Below are 26,100 nucleotides of genomic sequence, written 5' to 3' on the forward strand. Positions count from 1 at the left end.
ACATCCTCACAACAGCTACAGCTTCAGCTCCACTCCCCAGGTGCCGCTTTCACACCCTGGTCTTGACCGTCTCGGGTGGGAGGGTCAGGAACAGCTCTAGCACCAGCAGCTGCTCCTTCCTAGCATCTTAGACAACAGCGGCTCACAGATCACCCAAAAGCTGACACAGAACATCCTCAGCCTACAGACTTCCTCTGCATCGAACCACCTAAAATACTGGTGGGAAGTCTCAAACCTGGGGGAAACCATCTAACCCTAGGTTCTTCCCCCTACCTTAATTATTAGAACCACTATCTGCACTGGCTGAGTGTGCCCCATGCCCTGAGGTTGGGCTTCCTCTTCCTGGTGTGTCCCCTGTGCTGGGGAAGAAAGAGAAATCAGGGTGGTAGGGTGATCAGATGGCTCCCCACTAGGTCGTGGGGGCTAAACACTCCCTTTCCTGCTCGCCTCCCAGAAAGCTGGCTCTCCAGTCGGCCCAGGAGACTCCAGGAGAGTTGAGCTTTGAGTGGGTGGGTTTTGTGGGAGCAGCAAGAAATCCTGCCTTTTGAGCATCTCAACTAGACCTCGGGGTTGGAGGTCAAGAACGGGTTCCTTTCCTGTGTCTGTGTATCTGTACGTCTGCCTTTGTACTGACAGAATGAAGCTGAACAAAAAAGGACAACTTCAGAAAAAGCCAGCCTGTGGGGCAAGGCGCCTCCTTAGCCCCGCTTGCAGCGGGGCTGCACAGACGCCCCCAGCCCCAGGTTCTCCGCCTGGCCCTCCACGCCGCTAGGGTGTACCTCGCCCGGAATGCCTTTCTGGGCAGCAGCAAGCCTAGAATTCTAGACCCTAAATCTTCCGGGAGCAGCCGGCAAACCGGAAGGACAAGTTCATTAGCACCTCCCTGTTTGGTTCCACCAGCAGCCGCTGCAGCTGCGGTAGCACCACCATACTCCCGCGCGCCCCGCAAACCGACGCGCGCCTCGAAGCCTCTCTAGGCTTCCCGGGGGACTTCCGCATCGTTATTGTTGGTCCCGTCGCAGCCCGCCGTTCTGTCACTTCCTACGGGCCTTCTTCGCGCGGAAACCGGCGGTTCGCACGCTCCGGAGCGGGCGGAAAGGGCCGCAGCGCCCCCCAACCCCGCGCCCCCGCTGGATCGCGAACCGCAGAGGAGTTCGGCGGCCCCGGGTCCGAAGGCCACCGCCCGCCGCCCGCAGGCGACTCATCCGGGACAGAGGGGCGGCATGGAGGCCGAGGACTTCCAGGAGGAGCTGACCTGCGCCATCTGCCTGGACTATTTCGAGGACCCGGTGTCCATCGAGTGCGGCCACAACTTCTGCCGCGGCTGCCTGTGCCGCACGTGGGCGCCGGGCGGCAGCCCCGTCCGCTGCCCCGAGTGTCGGCGGCCGTCGGCGCCCGCCTCGATGAGGCCCAACTGGGCCCTGGCCCGGCTGACCGAGAGGATGCGGCGCCGGCGCCTGGGCCCCGTGCCCGCGGGCCTGTGCGGCCGCCACTGGGAGCCGCTGCGGCTTTTCTGCGAGGATGATCAGCGGCTCGTGTGCTTGGTGTGCAGAGAGTCGCAGGAGCACCAGGCCCACACCATGTCCCCAGCCGACGAGGCCTGCAGGAGCTACCGGGTGAGCCGGCCGTTTACGGGGCTGGGCTGCCGGTATATGCCCTGGGAACCTTTAGTGTATGCACTGGAGGCATAAACCTACCCTCACCCCCACCCCTGACAGGCTCAAAAAAGTGAAGAGACTCACAGATCAGAGCTGGAGTTTAAAACTGGAATTGGGAGGGCAGTGGAGGCTCAGTCATCATCGCAGAACTTTCCAGGGACTGGCCTCCCGGCAGCTGGGTCATCCTGAGGGGTTATACACCGGTGCTGTCCAATAGAAACAAAAGGAACCAGGCACATCTGTTATTCAAAGTTTTTCTAGTGTTGAAACAGGTGATGCTAATTTTAATAACTCATTTATCCAAAATATCCAACATCGATATGAAAATTATCAATGAGATATTTTAATTTTTTCATGACAGGCCTTTGAATATGTGTGTGCTTCACATTTACACACATCAGTTTGGGCTCTCCATGTATCAGGAACTCACATGGCTAACGGATGCTGTATTGGACAGTACAGGTTTTTGCCTACAGATGTCATCAACAGCTGATGATTTGGGAAAAGCCTGGCTTGGAGGGATAAGCCTAGATTTTGTTACTAGCTTCATCAGTTGGGAAAATCACTTAATGTTTGAATTTGGAGATTCTCTGTTCTACTTATCTTATGGGTTAAGAAGCTTCAGTTAAATAAATTAGTTTATCATACTCTGTTCCAGCCACACTGGCCTTCCTGCTTTTATTTCAAGCCTGTTCTCTCTCTCTACCCATACCTTCTGTCCTTTAGATCCTTTTAGATTTTAGCTTGAAGACCTTCCTTGATCATCCTTTCCAGACTAGCCCCACCCCCTTCCATTACTGAAGGTGTCACTCCAGTGGTCTCCATCTGAATTGGTATCTAGTAAGTACTCATTAAAAGCATGAATGTAATGATACAAGTTAAAGTGTATTGTAAACTGTCAAATGCTGTTCATTTTTATCAGCTGACTATAAACAGGAAACATGCAAAGTTAGACTGCTACTGCTGCTGCTAAGTCGCTTCAGTCGTGTCTGACTCTGTGCGACCCCATAGACGGCAGCCCACCAGGCTCCCCTGTCCCTGGGATTCTCCAGGCAAGAACACTGGAGTGGGTTGCCATTTCCTTCTCCAGTGCATGAAAGTGAAAAGTGAAAGTGAAGTCGCTCAGTCGTGCCTGACCCTCAGTGACCCCATGGACTTCAGCCGACCAGGCTCCTCCCTCCATGGGATTTTCCAGGCAAGAGTACTGGAGTGGGGTGCCATTGCCTTCTCCAAAGTTAGACTAGAAAGTATATATTCATTTCTTTATTCAGTAGCCTTTATTGGTACTTCCTGTATGCTAGGCATTGTTCTAGACTCTGGACATAAATAGATGAGGAAGACGTGGGTCTTGTTTTGTAGGGGATGTAAGCATATAGACCGGTAATTTCAGTGTATGTGAGTTATCAACATACAGAAGGTCTGAGATTAGAGGCATCAGACAGGAGTGAGGATCACCTTTACAGGGGACTGAAACATGAGCCCGCTCTTGATGGATGAGGTTGTTCTTTGCCTTGGGAGGGGGGCACATGCGAGGGAGGTTGGTGGGAGCTGAAGCTGAAGAAAGAGACAGGGTCTGCGTTGTGGAGGATCTTGTTCACTACACTGAAAAGCCTGAGTTTTCTCTTCCAGCAAATCGGGATCATTGAAGGACTTGAAGGCAAGGGAAGCCATGATTGGCTCTCAGCTCTTTGTTTTACCATGTTCATCGTGACGTCCACGGGGGATGAATGCAGAAGAGCAGTTAGGCTGTCGGTGCACCATTTGAAGCAGGAGGCCGTAGGGCCTGAATCAGTGCAGGACAGGGGTCCTGGAGAAGAGGCGGGTGTGGGTTAACTGAGTAACATTGTGACTAATTGTAATGATGGGTCGGGAAGAGAGAGGAGTCCAGGACCGAAGTCTGGATGTCTGGTGCTCACTGGGGACACGGTGAGAGTGAAGTAACTGTGACATGAAGTCCAGGGAGAAGGGACAGGAGGCAGGGGGCATAGGAGACTAGAAACACAGCATTTTAGAATTATCAGTCTATCCTTTTTTTTTTTCCCTTAGATTATTTTGTTTTAGATTCTCTCTCTATATATTAGATTATATATGTAGAAGCTTTTGCTTTAAAAATTTTTTTATTTATTGTTGTTTAATTGGCTGTGCCAGGTCTTAGCTCTGGCACCTGGGATCCTTGATCTTGGTTGTGGCATGTTCGATCTAGTTCCCTGACCAGGCATTGAACCCGGGCCCCCTGCATTGTGAGCACAGAGTCTTAGCCACTGGACCACCAGGGAAATCCCCAGGATTGGTCCTTTTCTGCACCCTCTTCTGTGTAATCACTGCTCTGTTTACCCACCTCCATCCCCACCCCAGCTGGTGCTTGTGGTAAAGAACCTGCCTGCCAGTGCAGGAGACGGAAGAGATACGAGCTGTATCCCTGGGTGGAGAAGAGCCCCTGGAGGAGAGCATGACAACACACTCCAGTATTCTTGCCTGGAGTATCCCATGGACAGAGGAGCCTGTGGGCTACAGTCAGTAGGGTCTCAAAGAGTCAGACACGACTGCAGTGACTTAGCACATACACATCCCCGCCCCGAGTTAACTTGAAAAACATTGGCTTGCTCTTGGGTAAAGCTCCCCTGTTTCCACCATCCCATTCTCGGCACGTGCACTGTGTCATAAGTGCTGGCGTTCGCTAAGTCTGTGGAAAATCCCCCCGTCTGTGCCCACACCTGCGCTCTGCAAACAGTGTGCTGGACGCTTTCTCTTAGGATCTGACACCTGAGCACCGCGTCCAGGAAACCTGCTTTGATGAATTCCTAGCCCACTCTGATTGCTCTCTTAGGCCACAGCAGTGGCTCAGGATCCACATTAGAGCCACCTGGAAGCACTTTTAAGACATTCTGATACACAGACAGGATAGAGGACCTTGGGCCTACATCTTAGTGCCTTCACTGAGGAGAGTATTCAGAGCAGAAGTTGCCTTTAATGGAGTCGTCGATGGTGGGAGAGAACGAGAGAACACACAGAGAGAAATAACTTCATAAACTTCAGGGAGCAAAGTGTTTTTTTGGAAAAGGCTTCCAAGCCCAGCACCTCTTTACTTCAAGCCAATATTTAGTCTGTTGACTCTGCTATTAACTCATTTAAGAAATATTTGTTGAACCACCCGTTTTGTGTCAGATGCTGTCCTATAGTGCCAGACCCAGAAAAGGAGTACAGTGATGAAAAGACCATGGAGCTTACTGTAGTCTGGCTGGGGTGGGGGTAGGAGGTAAACAGTAGACAAAGAAATAATCACAGATGATAATATGTGCTATGAAAGACATAGTGTGCCACGCCAGAGAAGGGACGAGGGCTCTAAGAAGGGCGCAGGCAGTCTTCTCTGAAGAGATGACATTTCAGCTGAGGCTTGATGGAACTATCAGAGGAACTGTGGGGAGAACATCCCAGGCAGTGGACAGCAAATTCAGACCCTGAGGCTGGGAAGAGCGGGACATCCCCATGACACTGAAAGAAGAGCGGTGCGCCCGAAGCATGATCAGCAAGGGGAAAAGTAGCGCGAGATGAGTTGGGAGATGCAGGCAAGAGTGGCGATCTGTCGGACCGCGAGGTGGCTGAATTTCCTCAGTGATGAGGGAAGCCCTTGGAGAAGCTCAGCAAGGGACTGATGTGACTGGACTGGTCTTAGAAGATGATTCTGGCTGCCCCGAGGACATTGGCTGAGAGACAAACAAGATTGGAAATAGGGAGACCGGTCATGAGGCTGTTGTATTGATAGCTGTCTGGACAAGAGGTGGTTTGAACAAGGAGGTGGCTGGGGGTGGCAAATAGGCAGATGGGCAGATTTGACCTGTATTTTGGAGGTAAGACCTATTTGCCTGGATTGGATGCAGAGGTTACAATGATTGAAATTCACAAAACCTCAGAGCTGGCATGGTGTTTAAGAAAAGAACATCTATCGTGGTTGCCTTCATCTTCTAGGTAAGGAAGCTGCAGCCTAGGAAATGTGTGAGACTGACTTAACCACAGATCTATAGCTAGTTGACGAAGGTCTAGACTGAAACTCAGATCTGATTTGAAGTTTCATGTCGTTTAAACTACATGATTACAAGTCAGAAAATGTCTTCATTCTATAAAATGGATGTTCTTTTGTTGTAGTTCTGTATAAACACAAAAGTCTGAAGTTAAATGAAGAAAAAGTGATTTTTTTGAACTTGTGGGTCTACCCAGCTTTGAAATGCTCGGTGTTGCCCTCCCGCCACCTTGTGGCAATTTCTGTTACTGCAGGGAAGAAGTTTTCTAATCTCCCCAAAGGGTTTGCCCAGGGGACCTCTTTAGCTGCCAGGATACAGAAATGCATAGGTAGCGTCTTGGGTAAGGGGGCAGCATAATTCATGCATACTGGAATCGCTAAGGGCTTTTAAAAATGGAATCTTCTTAGCAAACAAAAGTGAAAACTTGAAAAAAATTTCTTAGTCACATTCAGAGGAGCTGTTTATCTCATTAGAGGCTTCACACGCACGTGAGGTTTGACCCTGATGTGTGCCGTCTCTAACCTGTCTGCCTCTGCCTCTAAGGTCCTGCCTGACATTCTGCTACTAGCTGCTCACCCTCTGCAGCTTTACTCTGTTAATTCTAATTGGCTCGATTTTTTAATAGCTGATTTGGGTGTTTTAAATTACAAAAGGATATATGCTTCTTGTAGAAATCCAAACAAAACAAGTTTATTAAATTTCTAGTTCTCCCTCTGACTCCCTCCACCATTCCTATTCCCTAGAAATAAGCACTGTTAATAATACCTAGTTATATATCTTTCCAGATTATTTTCTATTCAATTATAAACATACACAGTTACACAGACACATGTATATTTGTTCTTTTCAAAACAGAATTATAGCGAGAGCTGAAATTGAAGTAGAGTATCAGTGTATCATAATTTAATAATTCCCCACTGATGGATAATGAAGAATGCTGCAATAAACATTCCTATATATATAATTTTTATTAGTGTTTTATTGGATATTCTTATTAGAAATAGGATTATTGCATATTTTAAATACTGTTAAATCTTGCCAGTTGCCCTTCAAAAAGGTGGGAACTTTAAAAAACATTTTTATTTATTTATTTTAATTGTAGGATAATCACTTTACTAGATGGGATCTTTTTGTTCTCCTACCATTATGGTGCCAGAGGTCTTCTCCCTTGCCAGTACTGGGTATTTATTAATTTTTGTCTACTTAATGAGCAAACTTTATGTAGTGTTTTGATGACCTGAGAGCAGACTAGTTCTCGTGCATTAACCTGTGGTCATCTTCAGCATCTTCTCAGTCTCATGTTTGGCCGAGGTGACTTTTAGCTCTTGAACAAGGAAGATGCTGGAAGAGATGATTTCCTACTTAGGCGTGTTTCTTCTGCTGGCAGGACAAACTTCTGAAGACTCAGTCTAGTCTGACAGCCAAGATGAAGAAAGTCATACATTTTCAGGACACGGAAGTGAAGAATGCTGCAGAGTGGAAGGTAATAGCAGAAGGAGCTGGGTATTTCTTGCCCTTTGTCCTTTGAGCCTGAGGCTGCTCAAGGGCTTTGGCTGGGAAGAGCTCACAGGGTCTTATCAGTTGTCAGGCTGACAGAAAAGGAAGAATGGATCTCTACCGTGGCTTTGGACCACACGCGTTCCACACCCTTCATCCTCAGACCTCAAGGGTGGTGCCCCTTTCCTTCCTGTAGTCCTCCTGGGTTGGCTTCTGAGGTGGGTGTTGATTTGGGTCTATGGCATTGTGGAAAGCAAATGAACTTTCCCCCCAGAGCTGTTGTCCAGTTGGGAGGTATGATGTGGGTACGCACCTGTATGTCTGAGATTTACCACAACTACTCACTAGGTGTTCTGAGGGCTAAATTAAATAATAGGTGTGAAAGTGCATTTTAGTTTGAAAACTATACGAACAAAGCATGACAATCAGTAGTAGAAACTCAGATACTACGAAGAACGAGTTAATACTATAGTATGAAGATATCAAGCAGGCATAGAGAAAGGAGTAGAGGACATTTGTAGGGGGTGAGCAGGAGCTTTTCTGGAGGAGGTGATTTGAATGAAAGGATTGTGGACTATTGGGGAGTCCCATGCAGGGAATTTAGGAGGAAGGACCAGGCAGAGAGAGGACTGAGCTAGTCTCTTGTGGCTGCAGGAGAAGATGAAGAATCAGCGAATGAGAGTCATCGCGGAGTTTGCAAAGCTGCATGTCCTCCTGAGTGAAGAAGAGCAATTGTTTCTTCAGGGACTGAGGCAGGAAGAAGAAGAGACAAAGAAGAAGCAAAGTGAGAACATATCTAGGCTCAATCAAATGATCACTTCCTTGAAGAAGCTCATCCTGGAGGTGAAGGAGAAGAGCCAGAGCTCCACCCTGGAGCTGCTCCAGGTGAGACCAGCAGGGAAGGGCATAGTCTCTATCTTTATCAAATTGTTAACATCACTAACTCATCTCCCTCTTGTCTTTAGAGCTGAGTGTCCTTCCTGGTAAGTGGGTTTAGTAGAAGACATGTTTTTTTCTTTTGCTAATTGTGTTACTATTTTTATTATATAATTAAAGAGTCAAAGATTTACTTTCCAAGGGAAATTAATGTGAAGTTTAGGTTTGATGAGCTCAGGTAATATGAGATACTTAAATTCCAAGAACTGTCTAGAACGTTTACAACTTGCTTGAGCAGTGAAGTTCCAATTCCATATTCAAACATATATTATAGCAGAATCTTTGAAATAACACATTTTTTTTGTATATGAATTCTTTAATTTAGGATGATGATTTTGAGGTGCATTTATGTTGAAGCATCGTATCATATTTGCATTCCCTTTTTATTCCTGAACAGTATTCCACTGCAGAATATACCTCATTTTGTATACCTGTTCACCAGTTGGTGGACATAACCCAAATGTTACTATAAAGGGTTCTGCCTTAATATTTGTCTGCCATTCTTTGTGTGGACATATGTTTTCATTTCTCTTGGTTAAGTAGTAGGAGCAGAATTGCTAGGCTATATGGTATATCCCTTGGACTGCAAGGAGATCCAACCAGTCCATTCTGAAGGAGATCAGCCCTGGGATTTCTTTGGAAGGAATGATGCTAAAGCTGAAACTCCAGTTCTTTGGCCACCTCATGCAAAGAGTTGACTCATTGGAAAAGACTGATGCTGGGAGGGATTGGGGGCAGGAGGAGAAGGGGATGATAGAGGATGAGATGGCTGGATGGCATCACTGACTCGATGGACGTGAGTCTGAGTGAACTCCGGGAGTTGGTGAGGGACAGGGAGGCCTGGTGTGCTGCGATTCATGGGGTCACAAAGAGTCAGACACGACTGAGCGACTGAACTGAACTGAACTGATGGTATATTTATATTTAACTTTTTAAGAAACTGCCTTTTTCCAAAGTGGCTGAACCATTTTATATTCCCCCCACATCCTCATTAACACTTGTCTGTGACTGAAAGAGTGTAGATGGAGAAGTAGACGGAGAGCCAGGAGACAGCTCATGTCATAGTGCCAAAGGAGGAAGAGGAGGGTTTCAAGGAAAGGATGGGTCAACGTTGTTAAATACGGCAGAGGGCTCACACGAAAAAAGACTGCCCTGTGTTAACCCTGTTGGGCTTGGCAGCGGGAGATCATGTGTGATGCTCACAAAAGCAACTGACAGAAAAGTAGCTGCTCACCAAGTTGAGTAACAGATCTCACGGCGAGGGTACATAACTTCTTTCTTTCTTCTCTTCACAGAATCCAGCAGAGGTGTTGACCAGGTATGAGCTCTTTTCTGCTTATGGGCGGTTGAGTAGATTGTAAAGATACAGGCCAAGCAGAGGGGTAAGGAGGCCTGGGCCCCACGGATCAGTCTGGGCACTGATGTGAGGGGACCGAGGGGGAGGAATCCTGCTTGCTTGCACCAGGAGGAATAGGAGAGTAGTCTGAACTCTGGGCTTGGAACCTTCGGTGGGAGTTGAGGGTCTTGGCCGTCCTGTTTGTCTCCTAAGAAGAGCAGCCTTCTGTGCTTTTCCTAGGTGTGAGAATCAGGATGTGAATTATTCCTTTGAAGACCTAACGGTGAAGACTGTGTGCCGGCTACCAATGATGAAGGAAATGCTGAAGCGATTCCAAGGTGAGCAGAATTTCAGGGAGTTGGAGCTCAGAGAATGAACATTGAGAGGAGTCTGAAAAGGAAGGAGAAAGCAGAGCATGCAGCCAACAGGAGGGTCAAGAAAATGGTAAATAACTACTTAGGGATAAATGGATATACGCTTCACTGAAGAACCATCCGTTTAAAGGTAAAGGACATTAGGATGTTAAAGGTACTAGTTACACAAAAAGAAAAGGACCTATTCTTTCTAAGAACGCATGAGCAAGTTGGAGAGACAGACACATCACTTAGTGCAGTACCGTGGGGCCCAGTGTTTACCAGTGGTATGAGTGAAATATCACAGAAGTGCAGGCTCTCTGCTGGGGCAAGGTGAGGAGGTTTTCACAGCACAGGTGTCAGTTGTTTGGGACTTTGAAGGATAAGTAGGAGTTTGCCAAGTGGAAAATGAGAGGCGGCTTCCAAGCAGAGGTGGCAGCATGAGCTGAGATGTGGAGAAGATAGAGGGGAGGGTGTTTGATATGACTCAGTGTAAGGTGCGGACGGGGAAAGGCAGGAATAAGCTTGAGAAGATGAGTGTAAGAACGACTGGAGGTAAACGGACTGGATCTCCAGAGAAGTACCAAGGCCTGACATGACATGAGCTGCATTCTCAAGAGCACATCCCTGATCAGGAGCCATGTTGTAGATGTCCACTTCCAGATAAAGCGAAGTGACAGGGGACTGGAGTTACTCTTGAGATGCAGTTGACCAAAGACACCCAAAATAGGCAATACATGAAACAACAGTTTTTAAAACACTGAACATCAGGCAGTGAAGGACAGTGATACACGGGAATGTGAACCGAATGAGCGGAGTCCTACGATGGCCCCAGCCTCCAGCCTTGAGGGTTTCCAGGCCACCTCAGGGAAGGTAACACAGGGGGAGCCAGGTGGACTGCCTCAGTTGAGGAGTGGTGCTGAGAGTCAGAACAAAGCAGTGGGAGTTTACAGAGTGCTGGAGAGGAGAGAGCTGGACAGGGAGAACCCTGATGGTTTACAGAGACGTCCTGTGAACATTCACCGGGGGACTGATCAGCACGTGCTTGTGAAGAGCTACCTGAGGTTAAGGGAATTTTCAAATTGGTTAGAAGGAACAGTTCCTGGTGCTCGCACAGGGCCAGGAGCAACGTCTGTTCCTATCAGCCCCTGGAAAGCTCTTAATTCATGGGGCACTGGGTAGAGTACTCAGGAAAATCTTGCCTCATCAGTGGGGATAATTAACCCTCCACTGAGCACTACTTTGGACCCACTTTACATGTCAGGAAAGCAAGACCCAAAAGGATGAAATTTATCCAAGTAACTGCATCCCAGGACAAAGCTCAAGAAGATGGATAGGTATTTTAAAAATGAGTCCCCAACAATGTACAGTCATAATGTGGCATCCCATCAGAAATTACCAGGCAGGCAAAAAGGTAGGAAACATGATGTGATGAGAATAATCAATTGAAATTGACTCAAGATTGACCAAGATGGTAGCATAAACATAGAAGGACATGAATGCAGTTACTGCAACTGTTTTGTAAAGATGCATATTGTGGACATGGGAGATATTCTGGAGATGAAAACTGTGAGATGAAGAATAAGCTGGTTGGGGCTAATAGGTGATTGGACACGAACTTGAAAAGATGGAGCAGTGAAAACTATGCAAAATGAAACAGAGGAAAAAAACTTAAAAAAAATGAAAGCCAGCTCAGTGAGCTGTGGGTCACCTTCATGCAGCCTTATGTCTGGTAACAGATCCCTCAGGGAGAGCAGAAGGATAGGGGTGAGACAGAAAATCAGCTGGAGAAACTGACTCAACTTTCCAAATTGGATGAAAACTGTAAGCACACACGTCTAAGAATTCAGTAAGTTCTAAATGAGAAAGATGATGAAAACCACACCAAAACCAGTGATACAGAGGAAATTTTAGATGCAACAACTAGAAAAGGACACGTTACATACTATGGAACAAAGATAAAGATGACATCCCAGGGCTCATTGGAAGCAGTGCTAGTGAGCAAGAACTTTAAAAAGACTGAAAGAAAAAGACTGTTTACCTAGAATTTTATTCCTGGCAAAAATAGACTTCAGAAACAAAGGTGAGATAAAGATGTTTGCAGATATACAAAAACTGAAGGAGTTTATCAGACCAGCACTGTAAGAAATGTTAGCAGAAGTCCTTCAAGCAGAAGGAAAATGATACTGGATAGAAGTCAGATCTATACAAAGGAATAAAAGATCTTCCAAAATGGTAATGTAAAGAAATATCTATTTTTGTCATTATTTAAGTCTCATTAAAGGTGATAGGGGTGGCTAATGCCTGTGGTAATTTGATTGGGGTATAAGGTACTCAGATATTTGGTCAAACATTGTTTTGGGTATTGCTGTTAGTGTTTTTAGATGAGGTTAACATATACTGGAATCAAGATTGCCTGTGGAAATATCAATAACTTCAGATATGCAGATGACACCACCCTTATGGCAGAAAGTGAAGAGGAACTCAGAAGCCTCTTGATAAAAGTGAAAGAGGAGAGTGAAAAAGTTGGCTTAAAGCTCAGCATTCAGAAAACGAAGATCATGGCATCCGGTCCCATCACTTCATGGGAAATAGATGGGGAAACAGTGGAAACAGTGTCAGACTTTATTTTTCGGGGTTCCAAAATCACTGCAGATGGTGACTGCAGCCATGAAATTAAAAGACGCTTACTCCTTGGAAGGAAAGTTATGACCAACCTAGATAGCGTATTCAAAAGCAGAGACATTACTTTGCCAACAAAGGTCCATCTAGTCAACGCTATGGTTTTTCCTGTGGTCATGTATGGATGTGAGAGTTGGACTGTGAAGAAGCTGAGCGCCAAAGAATTGATGCTTTTGAACTGTGGTGTTAGAGAAGACTCTTGAGAGTCCCTTGGACTGCAAGGAGATCCAATCAGTCCATTCTGAAGGAGATCAGCCCTGGGATTTCTTTGGAAGGAATGATGCTAAAGCTGAAACTCCAGTACTTTGGCCACCTCATGCGAAGAGTTGACTCATTGGAAAAGACTCTGATGCTGGGAGGGATTGGGGGCAGGAGGAGAAGGGGATGACAGAGAATGAGATGGCTGGATGGCATCACTGACTCGATGGACGTGAGTCTGAGTGAACTCCGGGAGCTGGTGATGGACAGGGAGGCCTGGTGTGCTGCGATTCATGGGGTCGCAAAGAGTCGGACACGACTGAGTGACTGAACTGAACTGAACTGAACATATAAATCAGGAAACTTGAGGAAAGCAGATTGCTTTCCATAATGTTGGCAAGCCTAATCTAGTCAGTTAAAGGCCTGAATAGAACAAAAGGGCTGCCTTTCCCCCGTGAACAAGGGACTTTTACAGCAGACTGCCTTCAGACTCCGTCTGCAGCTTTGGTTCTTCCTGCCTTGCGGAAGGAACTGGAACATTAATTTTCCCTGGGTCTTGCTGCTGTTACACACCATGGATTTGGACTTGCCAGTCACCATGATCACATGGGCCAGTTCCTTCTAATCTCTACAAGTACGCACACATCCTATTGGCTCTATTTCTGTGGAGAAGCTTGACAAATACAGTGGTTGTTTAAACAAACAGAAAATAATATATTCTTTTATTTTATAACAACAAGAACATGAATGTTGGGAGGGGAGAAATGAAGGTATACTGTTATACATTCTTACATGTGAAGTGGTATAATATCACTTGAAGGTAGGTTGTTAAGTGAAAGGTGTACCTTTGTAAACTTTATGGCAACCGCTGGAAACAAAGTTATAGCTAATAAGTCAACAAAGTAGATAAAGTGGAATCATTATTATAAAAACACTTGGTTAATCAGAAAGAAGGCAAAAAAGAGGAAAGAAGGACAGGTAGAAAATACAGCAAGATGATAGGTACAAACCTCATCATATTAAACATAAATGGTCTGGATATCCTGATTAAAAGGCAGAGACTGATTGGACTGGATAAAAAAATGCAAGACCCCACTAACTATATGCTGCTAGAAACACACATTAAATACAAAGACCCATACATGTTATGAGAAAAGATACATCATGCTGCTGCTGCTAAGTCACTTCAGTCGTGTCTGACTCTGTGTGACCCCATAGATGGCAGCCCACCAGGCTCCCTTGTCCCTGGGATTCTCCGGGCAAAAACAGTGGAGATACATCATGCTAACATTAGTCAAAAATCTAATGGTTATGTTATTATCAAATAGATTTCAGAGCAAGGAATATTACCAGAGATGAAGAAAGTCATTTCCTAATGATAAATGGGTCAGTTTATCAGGAGGATATAACAGTTCTAAACATTTACACAGTTAACAACAGAGCTTCAAAATATATTAAGCAAAAGCTAATAGAGCTGCACGGAGAAATAGACACACTCACAATTGCAGTTGGAATTTTCAATACCTTTTAAAAATAAATTTTAGAACAAGTAGACAGAAAATCATCAAAGACAGACTGAATAAAACTATCCGTCATCTTGACCACCCTGTTATTTATAGAATACTGCCCCAAACAACAGCAGAATATACATTCTTTTTGTGTGTACATGGAACATTTTCCAGGGTAGAACAAGGTGGGCCATAAGACATCAGTATTCAAAGGGCTTCCTTGGGGGTTCAGATGGTAAAGATGCAGGTCTCCCTGCAATGTGGGAGACCTGGGTTCAGTTCCTGGGTTGGGAGGATCCCTTGGAGGAGGGCATGTAACCCACACCAGTATTCTTGCCTGGAGAATCCCCATTGACAGAGGAGCCTGTGGGCTACAGTATTCAAAAGGATTCAGGCCATGCATAATATGTTCTTTGACTACAGTGCGTTTTGAAATCAGTAAAAAAAACAAACAAACAAAAAGCTTTGATAAGTCCCCAAATGTTAGGAAGCTAAATAACACACTTCTCAATAATCCATGAGCTAAAGGTGAATCAAAAGGGAAACTAGGAAGTACTTTGAACTGAATGAAAAGGAATTTGTGGGATACAGCTAAAGCAATACTTAAGGGGAAATTTATAGCACTAACCACATGTAATACAAAGGAATTTCTTAAACCAGTGATACCAGTTTCTACCATAAGACATTAGAAAAAGAAGAGCAAATAAAGCCCTAAAGAAACAGAAGGATGGAAACAATTAAAAATCAGAGCAGGAATTATTGCAACAGAATACAGAAAAACAACAGAAAATTAGTGGAACCAAAAGTTGTCTCTTTGAGAATTTAAATTTTATTGAAATGTATTTTAAGCAGAATGACTGGAAGAAAAAAAGACATATTACTAGTATCAAGAATGAGAGAGGCATCATTACTACAGCTTCTGTAGATGCTAAAAGGATAATAAGGAAATATTACGAGCAACTTTATGCTGATAAATCTGACAGCATGAATGAAATGGACAAAGTCCTTAAAAGACTCGAATGACCAAAGCTGACTCAAGAAAAAATAGATAACTGGAATAGTTTTATTCATGTTATAGTTAGAAACCTCCCAAAATGGCTTCACTGGTGATTTCACCAAACATTTAAGAAATATTTATTCTATACAAACTCTTAACAAAAAATTGAAGAGACTATTCCCAACTTGTTCTATAAGACCTGCATTCAGTTCAGTTCAGTCGCACAGTTGTGTCTGACTCTTTGTGACCCCATGAATCGCAGCACGCCAGGCCTCCCTGTCCATCACCAACTCCCGGAGTTCACCCAGACTCATGTCCATCGAGTCAGTGATGCCATCCAGCCATCTCATCCTCTGTCGTCCCCTTCTCCTCCTGCCCCCAATCCCTCCCAGCATCAGAGTCTTTTCCAATGAGTCAACTCTTCGCATGAGGTGGCCGAAGTACTGGAGTTTCAGCTTTAGCATCATTCCTTCCAAAGAAATCCCAGGGCTGATCTTCAGAATGGACTGGTTGGATCTCCTTGCAGTCCAAGGGACACTCAAGAGTCTTCTCCAACACCACAGTTCAAAAGCATCAATTCTTTGGCGCTCAGCTTCTTCACAGTCCAACTCTCACATCCATACATGACCACAGGAAAAACCATAGCGTTGACTAGATGGACCTTTGTTGGCAAAGTAATGTCTCTGCTTTTGAATATGCTATCTAGGTTGTTCATAACTTTCCTTCCAAGGAGCAAGTGTCTTTTATTTTATTTTTTTAAATTTTATTTTATTTTTAAACTTTACAATATTGTATTAGTTTTGCCAAATATCGAAATGAATCTGCCACAGGTATACCTGTGTTCCCCATCCTGAGCCCTCCTCCCTCCTCCCTCCCCATACCCTCCCTCTGAGTCGTCCCAGTGCACCAGCCCCAAGCATCCAGTATCGTGCATCGAACCTGGGCTGGCGACTCGTTTCATACATGATATACATGTTTCAATGCCATTCTCCCAAATCTCCCCACCCTCTCCCTCTCCCACAGAGTCCATAAAATCACTGCAGATGGTGACTGCAGCCATGAAATTAAAAGACACTTGCCAAGGAGCAAGTGTCTTTTAATTTCATGGCTGCAGTCACCATCTGCAGTGATTTTCGAGCCCCCCAAAATAAAGTCTGACACTGTTTGCACTGTTTCCCCATCTATTTCCCATGAAGTGATGGGACCGGATGCCATGATCTTCGTTTTCTGAATGTTGAGCTTTAAGCCAACTTTTTCACTCTCCTCTTTCACTTTTATCAAGAGGCTTCTGAGTTCCTCTTCACTTTCTGCCATAAGGGTGGTGTCATCTGCATATCTGAGGTTATTGATATTTCTCCCAGCAATCTTGATTCCAGCTTGTGCTTCTTCCAGTCCAGCGTTTCTCATGATGTACTCTGCATATAAGTTAAATAAGCAGGGTGACAATATATAGCCTTGACGTACTCCTTGTCCTATTTGGAACCAGTCATTACCGTGATACTAAAATCAAAGACATTACAAGTAAAGCGAACTATAGATCAATGTCCCTCATGACACAGAAGAATTTGAAAGAAAATTTTAGCAAGTTGAATTCAATAATGTATAATACATCACAATTAAATGGGATTTATCGAAGAAAAGCAGGTTTGGTTTAATATTTGCAAATCAGTGTAATTCACCACATTAGCACTTTAAAAAAGATAAATTTGATCACCTCAGTAGATGCAGGAAAAAGAAACCTTTGTCAAAATCTAACATCTATGTCAATTAAGAAAAAACAAAACACAGCTCTCAGCAAACTGAAGAGACATGGAGGGTTTGGGAGGGAAGAGAATTAGGAGGCAGGCCAGGGAGGAAGTTATAGACACATTTGCTGAAGGTCTGAATGTAGACAATGGTGATGGGAGAGGAAGGAAGAACCCGAGGGATCATCTCAGAGGTAGAACTGATAGGACTTGGTGATTCATTAGCCAACGAGGGTCAGAGGGGAAGAAGAATCAAATAAAGTTAAGATTTCCAAGGATGAGCATTTGGGTGACGGTCATGTCCTTAAGCCTTAGAGAGCAGAGAAAACAAGATGTGTGCTTGTGAGGGGGGATTAGTCTCAAGAGAAGGGAGGGGACTTCGAGGCTCTGAATTTGGCTTGAGTTACCTGCTGGGGGCTTGTGGAGATGCCCAGCGAGCCACGAGAAACAGTAGAGAGACCTGGGAGGACACCCGTGTGTTCCTGTACAAAGAACCAGCCAGGTGACAGCCTTGGTGCTGGTACGGATTCAGCACGTTGGTATTTATTATTGTTTCTTCAAATTTTATGCTGATGGTGAAGACTTGGGGCCGTGGAATAATAAGCTCCCATTTTCTAGGCTGTAGTCTTTGAGAGCTGAAGGGAAGTGAAGACTTCAGGTTGCTAATGCAAACTGCACCTTGCTAGTCCAGCTGAGGAGCAGTTGAGGGGCAGTGAGGTGTCTCGTCCCTAACAGTACTTGATAGGAGGAGAAGGATGGAACTGAAGCCGGGACAGATGGGCATTTCTGGAGCAGGGTTAGTGGTCAGCTCTTCATCACTGATCTCAGCTCTCATTTTCTCTGCAGTGGCTGTAAATCTAGCTGAGGACACTGCTCATTCCAAACTTGTCTTCTCCCAGGAAGGGAGATACGTGAAAAACGGAGCATCAACCAGTTCTTGGCCACTGTTTTTTACAGCATGGAGCTACGCTGCCGGATGGAGAAATCCGCAGAGGACCACAGGCTTTGTGGAGCGATTTCAGCATTTACCCTGTGTTTTGGGGAAAAATGTTTTCACTTCAGGGAAACATTACTGGGAAGTTGAGAACCGAGGCAGCCTGGAGGTGGCTGCAGGGGTGTGTCGGGAGGACATCATGGGGATCCCTGGTGGCTCGACAATGTGCCCCAAGGCGGGAATCTGGGCAGTTGGCTGGAGCTCTGCTGGCTTTTGGCCCCTGACAGGCACCTCCGTGAGTCCTACCAAGCGAGAGCCAGCTCTTCAGCGGGTGGGAGTTTTCCTGGATCACGGGGCTGGGGAGGTCTCCTTCTACAATGCCGTGGACGGGGAGCACCTGCACACGTTCTCCTGCTCTTCCAGCTTGCGCCTCCGGCCGTTTTTCTGGTTGAGTCCATTAGCATCTGTAGTCATCCCCCCAGTGACTGGTGGGAAATGAGGTGATTCTCTTCACCTTGTACCGCAGGCCGGGGATACCCATTGCTTGGCCCTTATCTTTGACTTCATGCGTTTCCATCCTGGGTGGTTCATTCAGATTCCAGCCTCATGTTCTGTTCAGGCCCCTGCATGTCCTGTGTGTAGGCAGATGTGGAAGCCCCTGTGGGGTACCTTTCCGGTAGCTTGGAGCACTTTTTCCTCCCTCTCTTCTGCCTCTTCCTAATTGAACTGTTCGGGATGTGTACTCCACGTGCTTCGGGAGAGGCAGGCCCATGGGAGGGAGTCCTGGCCAGTGAGGTCGGGTGGGAAATCCTCCAGGGTGCTTCTGGGGAAAGTTCTTTAGCTTTTAGAAAGAGATGTTTGGGAAGACATAGCTCGTCTTCTGACGTCAGCAGCTGTACTGGAGTGAGAGGAGCATGGTAACTGTGGAGCAGGAAGGAGAAACGTGGTCTTTGTTGGCTTCATGAAACGGTTGGAATCTCCCTAATCCCGAGTTTCTTGTTATATGAGATTGTTGCTCCTTATTATGTGAGGCGGTTTTGGTTGCGTTTTGGTCATTTGCAGGCTGACGCGTCCTAACCGGTGCTGTTGTCACACGGCGCGGACATCCCACAGTGTAGGTTTCTCTCACTTTTTTGCCAAAATTTGACAGATTTATAGACTCTCTTCCTGTTCAGTCATGTGCTTCCTTTTCTTTCCGGTAAGTACCAGTACTGCTCCTTCTGGACGGGAAGGCTGGGGCAGCGTGCCCTGCTCTGCTCGTGCCGTTCCTCTCACCCGGCCACGCCTCTGCTTTGAGTGTTCACTGTGCTTTCCCCTTGTCGGATCCGTGTACTGTGTGCGCAGGGTTATTAACATCACCTGGCAAACGCTGGGAAATACTTGTTAAGTATTTGCGCTGGGCTAGCCTCTTCATGTAATGCCCCATGTGACTTCCACAGCAGAGATGGAAAATTAAAATTATTGCTAATAACCACCACTGCTAACCATTGTAATGTGTTTCCGCCTCGACTTTGAATAGATGTTCTGGCAATAATTTAACACGGCTTCTTACAAAACGTCCAGCCCCCTCCCTAACCCGTCTCCTCTGCTATGTCCCTGCCCATCCTGGCTTGTCTCCTTTTTCAACCTGAGCAGTCCTCCTCATTCAGTGATCTCTGCTGAGTTCTCCTTAACTCTCTAAGATACTTGCTCTTATGAGTTGATTTCTGTCCTCCAAAGAAAAGGATATGTTGAAGTCCTAGCTGTGAGTGTGACCTTATTTGGAAATTAAGATGAGGCCATTAGCGTGATGGCCTGAATGGGAAGGAAATCCAAAAGAGAGGGGACATATGTATACATATAGCTGATTGCCTTTGTTGTCCAGCAGAAACTCACACAACACTGTAAAGCAACTATACTCCAATAAAAATTAGTTAAAAAGATGAGGCCGTTAGGGTGGGTCCTAATCCAATATGACTGATATCTTTAGAGGGAACCTCGTAAACATAGACGCTCACACGCGAAAATGCCACATGAGGACAGAGGGAAGATGGCCGTGGAAGAGGCTGGAGTCATGCTGCCCCAGGCCGGGGAATGCCTAGGGCTGCTAGAAACTGGGAAAGGCAAAGCAGAATCCTCGCCTTGAAGCTTCTGAGGGAGTTGGCCCTGCCAGCACCTCGATCCCAGACTTCTAGCCTCCAGGATTGTAAGACGGTAAACTCAGCTCTTCGCCAGGGAAACTGTAGCTCTGGGAGCGGCAGTGAAGCCCCCAGAAGACAGTTTGGCAACCATTGTTTATCCTGCGCCTTCTCAAAGTGACTTTTTTTTTCTGGCTGTGCTCTCAGCTTGTGGGATCTTAGTTCCCCAACCAGGGATTGAAGCCAGGCCCTTGGCAGTGAGAGAATGGAGTCCTAACCACTGGACTGCCAGAGAACTCCCTCGAGGTGCTGTTGACCATCTCCGATGTTAACCGAGCCTTTTTCCCCTGCCCCCAGAATCGGTGGGTACATGCACTGGTGTGTAAGCTGCCCACTCTGTGTGGCCCTGGATAAAGTTCTGCCAAAGTCTTTTCCTCTGGAGGCCAGCCTTTGTTGCGGAAAGCACTGTGCACAGATCTCCTGGGATTTCTACTCCTCCTCCCCTGCCTAAAGCCAGGAGGGGATCGTTCTCAGCTTTTCACTCTGAGAATCTGGTGGGGTTCCTGGAGGCAAAACCCAGGAAAATAGGCAGCTCTCCCAATACTGCAGCTCCCCCAAAGCTCCCCACACTCACCCACCAGCAATTTGTCAAAACTGTCATTAAGTATGCCCACTAGGTTATGGCTCCAGTAGATTTTGGTTCTCTGTTGCCGGGAGCCGGCGAAAGACATTCCACTCGTGACAAAGGTCATGAGGAAGGAGGCTCGGCATACGCAAAGGCGGGATCGAGCCTCAGGAGTCCCCCCGGATATTCTCGAGCATCTACCCCCAAAAAACCAGAGTCTGCCTACTTTATTGCTTTGTGCTCTCACCTCTGACTTTACTGGGGGCTGTCCCCCACCATCATCTCACTCTCTCTGTCAAAGAGTTAACTTACAGCTCCAATTAATAAAGTTCCTGGGCAACTAGGAGTGTTTAAATCCAAACCCCTCAGATGGCTCTCTAACTCACCTGACAAGTTTACCCGGACTCCTGCAGCTATGCATACAATTGTTTACAGTCTCCCAGCCTCGAGGGGCATGGGAAGCTTAAGATATTCAAATAGCTTAGAGCCTCTCAGAGAGTTTAAAACTGCCAGTATAAAACTAGTAAAAGATTTCATTGATGAGCCAATGTTTGTTGCCAAGTTTCCACATCCCCTGAATTGTATCCTTGAATGTGTATTAATATAGTTGGTATGTAGAAAAAATAAGTAGTGGCCTTGGTGTTAGTAACTTTAGACCCTTAAGGTAATAAATTCTTTCCTTTGTTGTAAACCCATTACACATCTGCCCTATAGGAATGCAATTTTATCTTCGGAAGATAGCGCCAAACCTTAAAATAATTACTCCTAGAGAAAATAAGTCTTTGTTGATAAGTCTTTGTCAAGAGTCATAAAATGTTAATAGGCCTTCTGGCCAGAAGATGATGTAAATCACCTAAATCATTTGTATATGATAAATTTGCAGGAAAGAAACCCTGGTTTTTGATAAGGATCAAAGACTGCTGACTTTGCATCCCCTATTATCCTCTATGTGTAACTTAGGGTATATAAGCCCCTGTTGAAAATAAAGCTATGGGCCTTGCTCACCAAAGCTTGGTCTCCCCATGTCATTCTTCCCCTTAACTTCCAGCTGAGTCTCCATCTGGAGCGCGGATATCCTCTGCGACCATTTATTTGCCTGGGCTTCTAAGACCCACTTGAGAAGGTGTCTAAGTGGGGCACCTTCCACTATTCGAGAGGGCGCCTGCGGCCTCCGTGGTCAGAGCTAACCTGGTGTCACGGGTTATATTGATTTTCCACGTAAACCAAGCTACTCAGCTTCTTTTCTCCACTGAATTTTCCTACTGAGCTATCCTCATTCTATTATTCTTTATATCTTTGGTGAATAAATAAATAAATAGTCGCCGATGCCGTCTCCCCTTTGATACCCTGGATCAGCCGGGGCTGGACCTCGGCACTCTGTTAAGCAGATCTCAGCTTCGAGTCTGTGGACTTGTCTGTCTTTCCAGATTTTGGGGTGCAAGTTTGCCGTGCAACCTCAGTTCTCTAATTGGCCCCCAAAAAGTCAATGATTTTCAGTCTTTTCATCTTTTTCACGTCATAATGATGTGTTATGACTTCCAAATTCTTTACATGTTGGAGCTGAAACTGGAAGTATTCTTTTATAATTATTAAAATAGGTGGCTCGTAGAGCACTGTAATGGTTAGTTTTATGTGTCAGCCTACCTGAGTTAAGGACACCCAGAGAGCTGGTAAAACATCTCTTGGTGCAGCTGTGAGGGTGTTTCCAGAAGAGATTAACATTTGAATCCACAGACTGAGTGAAGAAGATTGCAGTCACCACTGCAGGTAGGCATCGCCCAGTCAGTTGGGACCTGAACAAAAAGTCAGAGGAAGGGCCAATTTATTCTGTTTTAAGCTGGGACGTTCATCTTCTTTTGCTCTTGGACATCAGTGCTCCTGGTTCCCAGACCTTCAGACGTGGACTGGGACTTACGTCATCAGCCGTCTGATTCTTGGGCCTCTGGACCTCAACTGGAGCTTATGCCATCAACTCTCCTGGTTCTCAGGCTTTTGGACGTGGACAGAATTAAACCACCAGCTTTCCTGTGTTTTTAGCTCTCAGCAGATTGTGGAACTTTTTGTCCTCCACGAGCACAGGAGTGGCCAATGTTAGTTCTGTTTTACTGAAGAACCATGACTAATACATCCTCATATAGTTGAGTCCTGCTTTTTTTTCTAAACAGTCTGTCAATTCTTAACTGTTCCTTTTAGTCCACTCACCTTTAAAGTTACTATGTATAGTTGGATTAAAACATACCATTTTGCTAGCTGTTTTCTATTAGTTTCATTTCTTCTATTTCTTTTTTCCCTTTTCTGCCTTCTCAAGTTTTATTATTTAAAAAATAAAGTTGATTTTATCTCACTTATTTTTTGTACTTCTTTTGAAAACTTTGAGTCATGCCATAGAGTTTACAGTGTACATTTTGAAAAATCTGAATCTACCTTCCAATAGTATTATTTCATGTGAGGTGAAAGATTTGAAAACAGTGTCACCTCGATTCCCAGTCCTTGTTCCATTTCCTCATAGTTTCACTCTTAGGTATGCAGTAACCACCCAATACATTGTTACCATTAATGCTTTAAACACTTGCTTTAAACATCTTTCTTGGGTGTGCTGAAAAATGTTAAGGTGGTATGAAATGACCAAAAGGAGTAGAAAAGAGAGACAATGAAGAAATCCAGGTAACTGAAGAGTCATAAGAAATTTTGGAAAGGTGTTTGTCATGGAATATCCATACTGATGACCTAGAAGGGATTGGTATTCAGGAAACCAATAGAGACTCTCAGGAAAGAGAAAATCGGAGCTCCTCTGGAGTCTGGTTGCTGGGAGTCCAGCCCTTAATTCTTGGTGACCTGGGCTGCTTTCAGGGCTGAAAGAAAGAATGCAGGACATGGGTGATTCTGAAGTGGGAGACTTCCTGAGTCAGAGGGACCATGGTCCTTTGAATAAACCTGTTCTTCCTCACAGTTTTGCCGTTAACTGGTGTCATGGTGTAGACCTACAGAATGCTTATAGACAGGTCATCTCATTTTTGGTTTCTCATTCAGCATGATGCACACACTTTCAAGTTGTGCTTCTTTATCCATTGTAAAAATCTCTGGCTTTTGGTCTGAGTCTACTTTCAAACAACATGTCACTTTGTGGGTACTGAAAGGCTTTTTAGTCTTCACTCAATGAAAATTGATATTTTTGAATTTGCTTCAATTTCCACCCCGCCCCCAGAACTTCCCTGGTGGCTCAGTGGTTAAGACTCTGTGCTCCCAATGCAGGGGGCATGGGTTCAGTCCCTGGCTGGGAAACTAAGATCCTACACGCTGTGCAGTGCAGCCAAAAATAAAAATTAAAAACAAGTTTTTCCTTTCTGTTTTTTTTCTTTATTACTATTTTCCTGCCTTCTTTTGGTTTAATAAAATATTTTAAAGTTATACTGTATTTCAGTTATTGGATCTTTAAAGAGCTATACCTAGTTTAAAAGTAATTTTAAATTTGATACTTTGGTTAACTACTTTTCAATACAGTGGAGAAAATTATAAGCCTTTTCAATAAGTGGTTTTTAGAAAACTGGATATACACATAAAAAAGAAGAAATCAAGTCCTTATCATAGACCACACACAAAAGTCAACTAAAAATGGCTTAAGTAGTTAAATGTAAGATCCCAAAGATAAAAATTCTAGAAGAATAGAGAAAAAGCTTGAAATTGGCTTTGGCAATGACTCCTTGAATATGACCCCAAAAGCACAGGCAACAAGAGCAAAAATAAGAAAGATTATATCAAACTGAAAAGCTTCTGCACAGCAAAGGAATTAATCAACAAAATGAAAAGGCAGCCTCCAGAGTGAGAGAAAATGTTTTTGAACCATAATCTGATAAAGGATTAATAACCAAAATATATAAGAAATTCCTACAACTCAAAAACAAGATTAATAAATGACCTTATTAAGGATCGGCAAAAGATCTGAAGAGACATTTTTCCAAAGAATATTTTTAAACCACAATCTGATAAAGGATTGTGCTCAGTCACTCAGTCATGTCCAATTCTTTGTGACTCCATAGACTGTAGCCTGCCAGGTAATATCAAAATATATAAGGGATCCCTACAACTCAATATCCAAAATTAAATGATCTTGTTAAGGATGGGCAAAAGATCTGAAGAGACATTTTTCTGAAGAAGACATTTTCCCAAAAACCGTTTACAAGAAAAGATGCTGAACATGAACAATCATCAGGGAAATGCACATCAAAACCACAAAACTCACACTTGTTTGGATGGCCGTTGTCAAGAGAATAAACAATTATGACAAACAGAGGTCCTCAAAAAAGTAAAAATAGAACTACCATATGATCTAGCAATTCCACTTCTGACTCTATGTCCACAGGACCTGAAATCAGTACCTCAAAGATATACCTGCATTCACATGCTCACTGTAGCATTACTTACAATAGCTGAGACATGCTACTGCTGCTGCTAAGTCACTTCAGTTGTTTCCGACTCTGTGTGACCCCATGGATGGCAGCCCACCAGGCTCCCCCGTCCCTGGGATTCTCCACGCAAGAACACTGGAGTGGGTTGCCATTTCCTTCTCCAGTGCATGAAAGTGAAAAATGAAAGTGAAGTCGCTCAGTCGTGTCCGACTCTTAGCGACCCCATGGACTGCAGCCTACCAGGCTCCTCCATCCATGGGATTTTCCAGGCAAGAGTACTGGAGTGGGGTGCCATCGCCTTCTCCGGCTGAGACATGGGAGCAACCCAAATGTCCGTTATCAGGCAGATGGATAAAGAAAGTGTGGCATGTACATACAATGAAATATTATTCAGCCTTACAGGAAATCCTGCCATTTGTGACAGGATGTAACTTGATAAATGTTTCATATGCACTGGAAAGATGTGTATTATTCTTTGTTGAATGGGATGTTCTCAATTAGGTCTAGCTAGTGAATAGTGTCTATTATTTCTTCAAATATTTTCTCTGTCCTTTCTCCTCTCTTTCAATACTCCAATTATATATATATTTATTAGGCCATTTGAGGTTGTCCTAAAGCTCACAGATACTCTGTTCATTAATTTTTAAATTTTTTTCCTATCTTATTTCATTTCTTGTAGTTTCTATTGCTAAGTCTTTATGCATCAATATTTCCTTTTGCAATGTCCTGTCTGCTGCTGATCCTCTACTGTGCTTTTCATTTCTGACATTGTAGCCATCACCTCTAGAAACTCGTGTGTGCACGTGCGCTTCTGTTTTATCTTCTTTAAAATATGTCTTTATTAACATATTTAATCTTTACTCTATCATTTTGAATGTATGGAATATGTTGTAATAAATTATTTAATGTGTTTGTCTTTTTTTTTTTTTTTTGGCTGTGTCCTGTGGCCTGCAGGATCTCAGTTCCCTAACCAGGGATTGAACTTGGGGCCACAGCAGTGAAAGCCTAGAATCCTAACCACTAGACCACCAGGGTTCTGTCTGATCTAATCAATATAGTCAATAGAATACTTCAAATTGTCTATTGAGT

At 44.7% G+C, this 26,100-nt stretch overlaps 1 protein-coding gene and 1 non-coding gene across 2 annotated transcripts; one reads left to right on the forward strand and one right to left on the reverse strand.

Annotated features, from left to right (window-relative positions):
- Positions 1 to 863: 863 nt before the first annotated feature.
- On the forward strand, positions 864 to 21,614 carry TRIM4 (tripartite motif containing 4). Its single transcript, XM_070779225.1, has 6 exons — positions 864 to 1,616; positions 7,065 to 7,160; positions 7,829 to 8,059; positions 9,406 to 9,428; positions 9,687 to 9,784; positions 17,776 to 21,614. The coding sequence occupies exons 1-6, from the start codon at positions 1,224 to 1,226 to the stop codon at positions 18,360 to 18,362; spliced, it is 1,428 nt and encodes a 475-aa protein (XP_070635326.1). The 5' UTR covers positions 864 to 1,223; the 3' UTR covers positions 18,363 to 21,614.
- On the reverse strand, positions 3,862 to 3,934 carry TRNAV-CAC (transfer RNA valine (anticodon CAC)). The gene has a single exon. It is a non-coding gene; the product is annotated as a tRNA-Val (tRNA).
- Positions 21,615 to 26,100: the final 4,486 nt, after the last annotated feature.

The sequence above is a fragment of the Bos indicus genome, chromosome 25 (assembly GCF_029378745.1).
Source record: "Bos indicus isolate NIAB-ARS_2022 breed Sahiwal x Tharparkar chromosome 25, NIAB-ARS_B.indTharparkar_mat_pri_1.0, whole genome shotgun sequence".
Classification (NCBI taxonomy): Eukaryota; Metazoa; Chordata; class Mammalia; order Artiodactyla; family Bovidae; genus Bos; species Bos indicus.